The sequence below is a fragment of the Phyllopteryx taeniolatus genome, chromosome 8 (genome assembly GCF_024500385.1).
Source record: "Phyllopteryx taeniolatus isolate TA_2022b chromosome 8, UOR_Ptae_1.2, whole genome shotgun sequence".
Classification (NCBI taxonomy): Eukaryota; Metazoa; Chordata; class Actinopteri; order Syngnathiformes; family Syngnathidae; genus Phyllopteryx; species Phyllopteryx taeniolatus.
The window spans coordinates 24918409-24932257 of record NC_084509.1 but is presented as its reverse complement, the minus strand read 5'-3'; the positions used below and the strand labels follow the sequence as shown (position 1 = coordinate 24932257).

Below are 13849 nucleotides of genomic sequence, written 5' to 3'. Positions count from 1 at the left end.
GGAGGTGCGCCGGAAGTGACGTCATCATTCGTGGCCGGAGATGACGTCATTGTGTGTTGCCGGAAGTCTTGTGTGAAACCGGAAACGTGCCGGAAGTTGTGTTGTGACCGGAAGTTGTGTTGTTGGCAAAGTTCGAGACTTGTCTCGTAGCCCCCACCACCCACCATAAACGCCCCAACCCTCTTGCCACCAAGCGGGCACCTCAAGTGAACCCCCAAGCCGGTCCCCTCCCCCACTCTTCCAGTAAAGATCATCACCTCAACTCCACAAAAGACATGTTTAGAAATGTAAAGTCCTGAACCGTCACAGGGATGTCATCATCTATCCATATCGCAACATGTAAACAGAGCTCACACCTGCACTTCTACATTTCTTACATTAGGGGCGTATTAGTCACATTTCCAATTAGCATCCATAAGATTACAGGAGGCTTCTTGCCATCGGTGTTGAGCATAGAAAACTGCGTGATACAACTCACAGGGGATTCCTCTACTTATGTTTATGGGAAGTCATCCTTAAGTTTATAGTCCGTCGTTTTCAACTCAAATCGATATACCGACAACATGATACAGTCAGATTCTACGAATTACCGTTACATGAAATTGTATATCCTATTGTCTCTTTGTATTTTTTAAGGTTTTAGTCCAGTGTCATCATGGGAGCCTCTACGCCGGGAGGTGTGTTTGGTCTGCCCCCAGTTTCCCCAAGGCCTGGGAGACGGGGGCTGTGCACAATGTGGAGAGTCCGTCCCGGTCCTCCCAGGTCACGGTGGTCTTTGTGGCGGCCTCGCCTGTGGCTGCGGGCTGTGGCACCTCTCGGTGTGGATCACTCCCACAGGTTAGTCTTTTCTCACCTGGACCCTCAGTACCTTGCCATGTCTCTACACTAATAGTCAATATGTGCTATGCATGTGTATGTGCATTTGTGCATGTTCATGTGGGTGTGTTTTGCGTTTGTATGTGGGGGTGGGAGGTGTAGGTCTTGTGTTTCTTGCCATCTTAATTGTCTGTTTTTATTTCTGTAAAGCACTATGTTGCATTCTGATGTATGAAAAATGCAATATAAATACATTTGATTTGATTTGCATTTCGGCAACAGAGACTTTCTGCAGTTTGCTTGCTTACCTTACAGGTACTGTACAGATGAAATTAGTTATTTGTTAAGCATTATTGTAAAACACAATATATATTTACTGGGTTGGTGGCGGCGGCCATTGTCCTGCTGGTTCTCGCTTACGCTTAAAACCTGGATGTTTTTTTTTATTTTTTTGTGAAAGCTCAAGTGCACTGCTGTCGCATCTGCAACAATGTGACGCCGTTCGTTCACAGGCAATTCAAATGTAAATTTGCAATTGCAGCCAAACCAGTGGGCGACGGTCGCCCACTCGTGACAACTATTTACCCAACCCGGTTTCAGCCATGTTGCTTGTGATGGGGCGAGCCTAAGAGTTTCCTCTCCTAAATGTGTAGAAGTCTTACCTTCCTCTTTTTGAATGCTTGCCTGGCCAAATATCCCCTGCAGGCACCCTGGAACAGAGAGATGTTTCTTTTGGTCTGAACAACCCGCTGCTCCTCCAGCTTTGACAGAGTCCCCGCTCTGAAGAAAACCTAAGGGAGGAAAGCAGAAAAAGCCAAACAGTAATTACACTAAAACACTAACTGGAAGACATTTTAAAATTGCTGCAAATAAGTCGCTTTTAAATGTGTTTCCACACGTGGTCCGTTTCTACTGTCTAAAAAGTTCTTCAGCCAGCATTTTGCTTCCATTTGTAAACACTCCAAATAAACTCAGTGTCGGATCTCTGTGACATTAACCAAAACAATATCAGTCCAAAGGTTATCTCAATTCGGTTCATTTTAAAGGTCTCATATTTTGGCTATTTCGGCCTCCATAGAGTATGTCTCTAACATGGACTTAAGAGTAGTATAAAAGGGTCAATTTCATTGCAAAAAAGCCCTTGGTTTTGTCATACGAGTGTCCAGTGTCCAAATCCCTCTGCAACTAAACAAATCAAATCTAGAGGTTGTCTCCATCTGGTCTGCTTTGACATACGATAAGAAGCGAAATGAACAAGAAACTTGACATTTGTATATGTTGTTTAATATGATTGGCTGCTTGCTAAGACGATACTTCCATGCGCTAAACAATCAGCCTCTTTGATTGTTTTTTCCTCCTTCCCAGCTTAGCAGAGGGGGAAGGAGCGGCAGCGCACACTCACTCGGAGGCAGAGAGTGTTAAGACATGACACTTTCCTTTACACGGATCAGTCGTCCTGGTCCCTTTGCAGAAAAACAGCCCCAAAGCATGATGGTTCCACCCCCATGCTTCACAGTGGGGATGGTGTTCTTTGGACGCAACTCAGCATTCGTTCTCCTCCAAACACGACAAGTTGAGTTTTTACCAAAAAGTTCTATTTTTGTTTCATCTAACCATATGGCATGCCAAACCTCTTCTGGATCTGGTTCTGGGATTTTTGCTCATCGTTCTTGTGATCATTTTGACCCCACGGGGTGAGACTTTGCGTGGAGCCCCAGATCGAGGGAGATTATCCGTGGTCTTGTATGTCTTCCATTTTCTAATAATTGCTCCCACAGTTGATTTTCTTCACACCAAGCTGCTTACCTATTGCAGATTCAGTCTTCCCAGCCTGGTGCAGGTCTACAATTTAGTTTCTGGTGTCCTTTGAGAGCTCTTTGGTCTTGGCCATAGTGGAGTTTGGAATGTGACTGTTTGAGGTTGTGGACAGGTGTCTTTTATACCGACAACGAGTTCAAACAGGTGCCATTAATACCGGTAACCAGTGGAGGAGAGAGGAGCCTCTTATGAGAGCCAAAAATCTTGCTTGCTTGTAGGTGACCAAATAATTATTTTCCACCATAATTCACTAAGAAATTCTTTAAAAATCAGACAATGTGATTTTCTGGATTTTTGTTTCTCATTCTGTCTCTCATAGGTGAGGTATACCTATGATGAAAATTACAGGCCTCTCTCATCTTTTTAAGTGGGAGAACTTGGGCTATTGGTGGCTGACTTTACTTTTTTGCCCCACTGTATGTGTTCAAATATCCGATGCTTAAAGGCTTCTAAAACCGCGACTATTGACGCCAACTGTTCGCATGTCAATGGTGTTTTCCAGTCGATGGGTTGGTGTTTGTTAACATTAAGCTAGCAGATCTTAAAGCGAAGTTATGTGGTTGTTTTAAATACACAACGTGTAATTCTCTTTAATTTACGCTTCGTTTGACCATACATTTCAACAGGGAGTGCAATTCAACTTTTTTGAGGAAATGTTCACTATTTGCAAAAGTGGTGCTTGTTGTTACATGTGTAGAATCAAGTTTACTGTCACCATGAAGCGCTCGTATCTCAAGAATGATGGCTCGCATCTTGAAAAACTGGGTCTCTCATATCTCAAAGTATTTATTTCAAAATGACTGCTGTGAAAACGTAAAAAAGGCAGAGTTGGCCTTGAATTTTATGTTGTAGACTTCAAATTGTACAACTCTCGCTATGTTTAATGTTAACATTGCTTACAATAATTGTGAAAGCTGAGCAATGCACAAGTCATTGTAAAAGAAAAGAATCAAGGTTTTAAGAGCCTAGCCAATATCTATACTAGGGAGGAAAAGGTTTACCAATAAGCACATCTGTAATGTCAATGAAAATGGTTTACTGTATATCCTCCACTCACCCGGCTTAGCCCCATGTGGTAGTTGCTCTTCTCTAAATCCAACGACTCCAGCAATTCCTCCACTGCCTGGCAACCCAAAAATACAACCAGCTGACACATATACGACAACAACTTACAAAATACATTTTACATAATCAAATGGCATTGTTGTGTGTAGAATGTCGGACTCTTAACCAATACCCAGATCTGAGATGAAACATACTGTATCTACTATCACAAAACAGTATTACACTAGTTGTACACTGCTACTGAGATAATTGTTGTCTGGACGTTGTTGCTGATGTCACTACTACCTCTTAAAATCATTGTCAACCGCTGTTGTTTATATAAAAAAAAAATATATATATATATATATATATATATATATACTTTTTTTTGCCCCACTGTAAAAGAAAGTGAAAGATAATGAGACAAGGAAATACGTGTATGTTCATATGTGTGTGAGAGAGGAGGGTGGGATAGAGAGAGGCGGTTGTCAAAAGGGATTGTTGTGATTACCACTGTAGGTAATTAATCGCTACACTAGTCATTTGCTAATAGCCTGTGCAATTATAATTAATTATGAACAAGAATGCGCTTGCTGTAGGATGAAAATGGCAAAGGGAGAAGAGTGGGTTCTTTTTGTCCCGTGAGTATGAGGTGAAGAACTTGATGAAAGAAATACTAATTCCCACACCAATTGGGTATATGGTTGGAAATGACCAGGATTATCTTTTTCATGCTCTTCTAGTTGGACACCTGGCAGATGAGAAGACTGCTCTTTCATTCATATTTGATATGTAAATAAGGTTTGCTTTGATTGAAGTGCCGTTGTCTTTAATTTAATTATGGAAAAAGCTTTGCTCTGATTGTTAACAATTGTAGAAGACAATCCGCTTACATACTGTAGTTACATATTACTTTTTCCCTGTGCTCATAAAAGTACTTATAGCTGATGGAGAGGTGGGTAACCTGCGTGATGGGACTACTTCAGGTTTCAAAGACAACTTCGATACAAATCCCCTGCTGTACTCCCCAAAGTTAAGGAAGTAATCCGCCACAAAATGTTCCAAAGACAGCACAAAGCTAAAAAATGCTATCTGCTATTGAACGGGAAAGTTCTAGTTTCAGTGAACAACAAGAGGCACTACTTTGAGGGTGCCTTTGTGTCAGGCCTCTACTAAGTACAACAGCATTCTTAGTATTTTTCACACAGATGAGGAGATTCATCAATGGATCGTCACCATCCGCAAGGACTACTTTAGCATAACACCTCACACCTGGGGGTGTAGCCCGCATTTTAAAAAAGAGAAATATGTGCAAGGTCATAAGCGACTCATCGTTTTGCATCCTTGAATGAAGACGTATGGTTCATCACCAGGTAAGACAAGTTCAATTAACATGAGCATGTTGTTTAAGTTCCTTTTCATTGAAACCATATACACACAACAAAGATTTGAGTGTCTGCGCCTGTTAAGAGCTACCACGTACTGTATATGTAACTTATCTTCATCGTTATGAATTTAATTTGACATGTACAGCCTAAAGCCTTTGTCCTTCCTGGCAGCTTACATGGATGAATTTGCTTGAATGATATGACTCAAGGCGGCCGACTGGTTAGCACATCTGCCTCACAGTGCCGAGGACCGGGGTCCAGTTTGCATGTTCTCCCCGTGCCTGCGTGGGTTTTCTCCGGGCACTCCGGTTTCCTCCCACATCCCAAAGACATGCATTAATTGGAGACTCTAAATTGCCCGGAGGTGTGAATGTGAGTGCGAATGGTTGTTTGTTTATATGTGCCCTGTGATTGGCTGGCGACCAGTTCCGGGTGTACCCCGCCTCTCGCCCGACGATAGCTGGGATAGGCTCCAGCACGCTAGTGAGGAGAAGCGGTACGGAAAATGGATGGATAGATATGACTCAACATCATCTAGCAACATTTTCTGTGTGTCTTGAGTGATCTTGTGAAAAATGCAGTCATCTTGGAGATAGACGGACAAGAAGAAATCGAACTAAATAGATGCTTATTCCATCGAGCCATCCATTTTTTATTACACGGGTGATCTGGAGCCTATCGCAGCTGAGAGGGACACAGTGGCAAGAGGCACAGTACACTATGGACCGGTACTGTACATCCCAATTTCAAACACATTCCCAACAATAAATCCTGTGCCACTGAGCAGCAGAGGGAGATCAGCAGTCGGAACAACTGAGTCTTCTTCTCCAGGTTTGAGATGGGGAAGAAGCTCATCAAATACATAAAAAAAAAACATCAAGATCACCAAGCTGAATTACAAGAACAAAGTGGAGGAGAGATTTACTCAGTGGAACTTCCGCGCAGCTTGGCAAGGGCTGGAGAGGTTGACTACTGTGGACAGCACCTCCACCGCAGCCACCAGTGACCCTCTTCATATCAATGTCAGCAGCCAGCATCTCTCCACAATGCCCTCAACTCCGACACCAGATTCAAGAGCAACAACTCCACCAACCTTGCCTACACCAGGTCTCAAGTCAGGCCTATCACATTCCACACCAAATAAATGGTGAGGGCCATTAAGAGGTCCAAAATGAACTTTACACCTGGTGCCGACATCATCAGTGGCCGCAATCTCAAACATTACACTAACCGGCTTGGATGTGTTTTCTAGAGCCTGTTTCAGACCTCCACGAGCACTGGTACTGTCCCCAAGCTGTGGAAATATTCATCATCCCCATACCCAAGAGGAACCTTGATGGGAACATGAACAAACTCCAGTGGTCCTCATCTCTACATGAAGAGGGTCGTTAAACAGCACATTCCGTCCCAGTTCAAAGCTCAACCCCTTTCAATTCGTATACCTGGCAGGCAGATGCTTCAACGATATCAAAACTTTAATTACTGACACCATCCACAAACACCTGGAGCTTCCCAACACCTTGGCCAGGCTTCTGCTTGAAAACTTCTCCTCTCACATTGAACACCCTACAAGCCCCACACATCCTGCAAAGCGCCTCCACCAGCAAAACTTCAACCAGGATGGTCAGCATATTTTCTGGATCCTGGACTTCCTTAATCGTTAAGCATCAACAACAACCTGTCTGACCTCATCACCACCTCTGCAGGCTCCCCACGACTCAACTGTCACATGGTAAAGTTTGCTAACGATGTCATTCTCCTGTCCGGCCCGACTCAGTTCTATGGACCTCCTCTGCGGCAGTTTGTCAAGTGGTGTGACACCACCCAGCTGGAACTGAAGGTCAGCAAGGCCAAGGAGATTGTGGTGACCTTCTCCAAAAGACAGAGCGTGCAAAGTACAGAGGTCGCCCCCACTATCCATAGTTCACCGGTTGAGACTGCGACGAAGTGCAAACACCTGGCGACCAGCTTCAGTGACTACCTGAGGTTCTCCTGCATCACAGAGATAATCCAGAGGATGTACCTGATGAGGAAGCTTAACTCTTTAGTCAGCAACAAGAGGCTACTGACATTCTTTCACACCTCCATAGAGCCTGACGTCGTTCTCGATGGTCTGCTTGTACCTTTCGATCAACCTACAGGAGAAGAACCGCCAACACGGTGTAGTCAAGGTGTGCTCCAGGATCATTGGACTTCCGACTCGCTCCTTGACTACTAGATAGGACCAGTAGGTTTGCGGCATGACTACCCGGATCCTGAAAGACCCCTGGCACGCTCTCTTCCCATCATTCAAGAGGCAGCCATCCAACCATTAGGACCGAGAGGAGGAGATCCAGCTTTGTCTCCAAGGCCATTCTTCTCCAAAAACTTTCAGAACTCTGACCTCCAGTCATCCTTATTTCTATTTCTACCCTGACTTATTTTTAAAGTATAAAGTATTTATGTTGTAAAGTTGTGTCAATAACTGTGCCGCTCTCTGCTCCTTCAAATTCCCTGTCGGGATAAAGATGTTTTAAAATTGTTTTCTGAATCTGAACATACACTGTATGTACACAAACAACCATTCAGACTCACATTCACATCAAAGGCAATTTAGTCTTCAATTAACCTCGGAAGCATGTTTTTGGGATGTGGGAAGAATGCGGAGTACAGGGAGAAAACCCATGCAATTACAGGGAGAACGTGCAAACACCACACAGATGTGCTACTGGAAATTCACCTGGATCTCCTGACTTTGAGGCAGATGTGCTCACCAGTACATGACCTGATTATTCAGTTAATGTTGTACAGTGAAAAATAGGTGATTGTCTATTATTTTACCAGTCATACCAGATTTATAAATATTAAAAATATCACCCTCACCCTCTTCTCATCGGTCACAAAGTAGTGACGCCCATGCTTCTTGGTTAAATGTGGTGCCAGGACATCAAATCGCCTTCGGAACTCAGAGAACACCATGTGGTCTGGGTATCCTGGATGCAAGATAGAAGATTGACAGCAAAGCAAGCAAAACAAAAAAACACAGTGAGTGAGGGTCTCGCGGTAGATAATGTGAAAGGTTTTGAGGTTTTGGCAAGGTTTTCGAGATGACCACAGAGAATTCTGGGAAAAAGATGATTTAAAGTACACTACTGACTACTAAAATTGCAGTACCATTAGTCAAATTGAGATATGAACAAAATAATAACACTTTGCTGGCTGAAGTTCTGAGAATGGTAATTTAACAAATGGCTAAAATGTGCACAACCAATACAAATGTCATTGTACAAGGAATGCAGATAATTGCCAAAACTGATACTTCAAGCTTTTTTTTTTTTTCACATATTTGCTAACAATCCATCATTCTCATTTCAATGGGAATAATAAAAACGTTGTACTAACAGTACACACTGTTAGGTTTACATAAACAGCCTTAATAGAAAAAAAAGAAAAAAAGTCAATTACATTGTGCCATTCACAGACTTTTTTCATACGATTTTTCCAATTATTTCTGTAGAGAACTTCATTACCTTGTCTGTAGATGCGCAGTGCATCCAGCAGTTTGGATCCTCGGAGCTGAGCTCTTAGAAGACCCACATCCAAAGTCATGAGGCCAGAATCTGCGCTCTCTCCATGTGTAACACGTGGCTCACTTCCTCCCCCCACTGCCTCCGCTTTGGGCACCAGGCAATGGACAAAATGGACTTTGGAGCGACGTACCATGTCAATCAGGGCATCCTAAAAGAAGAAGGTAATTCAATTGGCAATTGCTTTTTTCCCCAATACGGCTAAATCCCACTATTTTGGAAATAAAGAATCAATGTTGCTTAAACTACAATACCCAACTAACTCAACCAGCAGCTTACACAGCGGATAAAATAGACACACACACACGCACACTCAGTATATATACAGTGGGGCAAAAAAGTATTTAGTCAGCCACCAATTGTGCAAGTTCTCCCGCTTAAAAAGATGAGAGAGGCCTGTCATTTTTATCATAGGTATACCCCACTTATGAGTGACAAATTGAGGGGAAATTTTTTTTTTTTTTAAATCCATAAAATCACATTGTCTGAATTTTAAAGAATTTATTAGCAAATTATGGTGGAAAATAAGTATTTGGTCAATAACAAAAGTTCATCTCAATACTTTGTTCTATACCCTTTGTTGGCAATGACAGAGGTCTTCACAAGGTTTTCACACACTGTTGCTGGTATTTTGGTCCATTCCTCCATGCAGAGCTGCTCTAGAGCAGTGATGTTTAGGGGCTGTCGCTGGGCAACACAGGCTTTCAACTCCCTCCAAAGATCCTCTACGGGGGTTGAGATCTGGTGACTGGCTAGGCCACTCCAGGACCTTGAAATGCTTCTTACGAAGCTACTCCTTCGTTGCCCGGGCAGTGTGTTTGGGATCATTGTCATGCTGAAAGACCCAGCCATGTTTCATCTTCAATACCCTTGCTGATGGAAGGAGGTTTTCACTCAAAATCTCACAAAACATGGTCCCATTAATTTTTTCCTTCACACAGATCAGTTGTCCTGGTCCCTTTGCAGAAAAACAGCCCCAAAGCATGATGTTTCCACCCTCATGCTTCACAGTAGGTATGGTGTTCTTTGGATGCAACTCAGTATTCTTTCTCCTCCAAACACGACAAGTTGAGTTTTTACCAAAACTTTCTATTTTGGTTTCATCTAACCATATGACGTTCTCCCAATCCTCATCCAAGTGCTCTCTAGCAAACTTCAGACGGGCCTGGACATGTACTGGCTTAACCAGGGGGACACGTCTGGCACTGCAGGATTTGAGTTCCTGGCGGCGTAGTGTGTTACGGATGGTAGCCTTTGTTACTTTGGTCCCAGCTCTCTGCAGGTCATTCACGAGGCCCCCCCGTGTGGTTCTGGGATTTTTGCTCACCGTTATTGTGATCATTTTGACCCCACGGGGTCCATTTTCTATTAATTGCTCCCACAGTTGATTTCTCCACACCAAGCTGCTTACCTATTGCAGATTCAGTCTTCCCAGCCTGGTGCAGGTCTACAATTTTGTTTCTGGTGTTCTTTGACAGCTCTTAGTGGAGTTTGGAGTGTGACTGTTTGAGGTTATGGACAGGTGTCTTTTATACTGATAACGGGTTCAAACAGGTGCCATTAATACCGGTAACGAGTGGAGGACAGAGGAGCCTCTTAAAGAAGAAGTTACAGGTCTGTGAGAGCCAGAAATCTTGCTTGTTTGTAGGTGACCAAATATTTATTTTCCACCATAATTTGCTAATACATTCTTTAAAAACCAGACTGTGATTTTCTGGATTTTTTTTCTCATTTTGTCTCTCATAGGTGAAGTATATATACACACACACATATATATACACACCTACACTGTACACACTGTATATATATATAAAAATATATATATACTGTATATAAACATACACTGTGTCTTTCTATTTTTACTTACCACCTGAAGTTTGACCTGGATACACAAACTCTTCTTCTTGACAGCAGCTACACCTGTAGTGAAGGTCTTCCTCATGCTTGTGGCCCGTCGCAGGGCTAGTTGCGAGCTTCCTTCCAGACCAGCAATGGAGCCTGACAACACTGTTGCCCCGCTCGCTCGGCCCACAAACAACCCGCTGATGTTTTTCCTTAGAAATGTGTGACACATAAGTATTGTGTTGCATTGTGTATGTAATTTGAAAAAAGTAATTGCTTGAATTTGATAAATAATCATAATAAAGACAATTGCACAGTTTATACAATCCTATTATAAAATTTGCTGACTATGTTGTGGCTGGTTGGTGTACGTTAGCATCAAAAATCTGACTTATCCCTCCGCAGCAGTGATGCAATGCTAATATCAAAACGTCTTACTTTTGGGAGTCTTGCAGCAGGGTGGCTGCGTTCTGGGCAGCAGGGTTGTGCTTGGCATGGCTAAGCCACCCCTGGGTGTTGTACTCCACCCAGTCTGTCCCATGACTGTGGCCCAGCAGAAAGAGGTGTGGCTTCTGTCCTCGCAGCAGCAGATTGGCTCCTGAAATTTAAAAAAGTGTTTTCATTACTCATTATTATTATGATTATTGGCTGTGAGAATATCGTGAATTGTTTGGTCCAATGTATTTAATATGATCTGTGGTGTGTATGCGGGTGCCTTCGTTAATAATCAATTCCACATAGAACCTTAACATATTGGCAAGTTCTGGGACTAGCGTGATTTGTCTGGAGTCTATGCCAGTGGTCCCCAACCACCGGTCCGCATACCGGTACCGGCCAGTGAGGCATTTGTTACTGGGCCGGAGAGAAAGAATGACCAATGTATATAATTTCTGTTGTGTTGCAAATCACGTGTCAATGTGTTTTATTTTGAAAATTGACCGGCTCTTCTCTTTCCGAAGATTTGTTTTCAATTTGCAAATTGACCGGCTCGAACGCTTCTCTTTCCGGTCCGGGCAGGCTGGCTAACGGCGGCAGAGCTCAAAGAACGAAATCATTTCAAAAACTAATTCAGCTCATTACGTTAACTGAAAAGATTTGTTCTTTTGAACGAAACGTTCGCGAACGAAACAACACTATATCAGGAGTCCTACTTAAAATACGGGTTTATCGCAACAGTTAACTCTCACGCACCAAGTCCGCTCTGATACAGATACAGTCGTAGGTTTCGCCTCGACACAGGCAGAACTACTTTTACGGAGTTAAAAGTCTACTCTCATTGAGGAGCTACAGAACTGCAGTCTGGTCTGGTCTGTCACGAACGGTGAAGGAGGAAGCAGTAGCGAGGCAAGCGTGTGTGTGTGTATATATATATATATATATATATATATATATATATATATATATATATATATATATATATATATATACACAGTGGGTACGGAAAGTTTTCAGATCCCCTTAAATTTTTCACTATTTGTTATAGTGTAGGCATTTGTTAAAATCATTTAAGTTCATTTTTGTCCTCATTAATGTACACACAGCACCCCATATTGACAGAAAAAAACATAATTTTAGAAATTTTTGCAGACTTATTAAAAAAGAAAAACTGAAATATCACACATCCATAAGTATTCAGACCCTTGGTTGTGACACTCATATTTAACTCGGGTGCTGTCCATTTCTTCTGATCATCCTTGAGATGGTTCTCCACTTTCATTGGAGTCCAGCTGTGTTTGATTATACTGATTGGACTTGATTAGGAAAGCCACACACCTGTCTATATAAGAGCTTTCGGCTCACAGTGCATGTCAGAGCAAATGAGAATCATGAGGTCAAAGGAACTGCCTGAAGAGCTCAGAGACAGAATTGTGGCAAGGCTCAGATCTGGCTAAGGTTACAAAAAAAGATTCTGCTGCACTTAAGGTGTGTATATATATATATATATATATATATATATATATATATATATTTGTCTACAGAAGAATGAAGAGAAAAATGCCGACTCGTAACAGGTCCGCGGTGCAATGAAGGTTGGGGAACATTGGTCTATCCTATAACTGTGTCACTTTGATTTTCTGGAGTTTTTTCAGTGATCCATATTGAATAGGATGCGTCAATTGACAGTAACACAAAAGGCACTCACCTTTCCGTTCTCCCTGTGCGGAGCCATAGTAGCCGAAGAGCCTCTCCAGCATGGTATCCTCTGAACCGCCAGGATTCACTGCCTCTTCTTCCATCAGCCACAGAAGGCCACGGGCTTCATCAGTCCTGGCCAGTGTACGAACCTGAAATGTACAGGGAAGAAATATCTGATATAACCAAAAATAAACAACACTTTCAGACAAACCACAGGAAAACAAACCTCAAAGTTCCCTTCGAAACATGAAACACTGACTACAGTATGAATTTCCTGAATATAAAGTCTTGAATATGTGATTCAAGACAAATGTCCGGACTGAACTAAACTATCATCTTGAGCCAGTATTTAATGTCAGTGTATCAGACACTTGTTATAATGTTGCAGCTAAAATATTGACAAGACAAAAGGTATTACTGTAGATGATGTATCATAAATGTGTCTAAATCATAATGAAGACAAATAGAAAGCTGGAATAGCAACAGCTTTAATAAAAGTAACACTGACAGTTAAGGTCTTTCAGTGAAAATGAAGAGAACATTTATTGTCCTGTTAAATTCTAATCATCAGAAAAGGATGAACGGTAACATCAGTGTATTTCTTTTTTTTTTTTTCTTTCAGTTTCACCACACACAAATTTAGATGGTTGCAATATTGTTGGTATTGTGAGTGACAACAACATCCATACGTACATGTGTTCTACATAAAAAGTCAAGCCACAACATACAGTGGGTACGGAAAGTATTCAGACCCCCTTAGAATTTTAACTCTTTTTTATATTGCAGCCATTTGCTAAAATCATTTAAGTTCATTTTTTTCCTCATTAATGTACACACAACACCCCATATTGACAGAAAAAAACAGAATTGTTGAAATTTTTGCAGATGTATTAAAAAAGAAAACCTGAAATCTCACACAGCCGTATGTATTCAGACCCTTTGGTGTGACACTCATATTTAACTCGGGTGCTGTCCATTTAGTCTGATCATCCAGATGGTTCTACACCTTTATTGGAGTCCAGCTGTGTTTGATTATACTGATTGTCGTTGATTAGGAAACCCACACACCTGTCTATATAAGACCTTACAGCTCACAGTGCAAGTCAGAGCAAATGAGAATCATGAGGTCAAAGGAACTGCCTTAAGAGCTCAGACAGAATTGTGGCAAGGCTCAGATCTGGCCAAGGTTACAAAAAAAATTGCTTCCTGTTGTCTCTTCAGTGCCACTGTCTCTAATCC

At 42.1% G+C, this 13849-nt stretch overlaps 1 protein-coding gene across 11 annotated transcripts in view; it reads right to left on the bottom strand.

Annotated features, from left to right (window-relative positions):
- myo18ab (myosin XVIIIA b) overlaps positions 1-13849 on the bottom strand; it is a 146875-nt gene that overhangs the window by 62794 nt on the left and 70232 nt on the right. For all 11 annotated transcript variants that reach the window (XM_061781687.1, XM_061781688.1, XM_061781689.1 and 8 more), the window contains 7 exons: positions 12618-12759; positions 10913-11072; positions 10500-10686; positions 8576-8783; positions 7929-8038; positions 3692-3757; positions 1479-1607 (listed from right to left, as the gene is read on the bottom strand). In XM_061781687.1, coding sequence (XP_061637671.1) covers positions 1479-1607; positions 3692-3757; positions 7929-8038; positions 8576-8783; positions 10500-10686; positions 10913-11072; positions 12618-12759 — 1002 coding nt within the window. The remainder of the gene's footprint in view (positions 1-1478; positions 1608-3691; positions 3758-7928; positions 8039-8575; positions 8784-10499; positions 10687-10912; positions 11073-12617; positions 12760-13849) is intronic.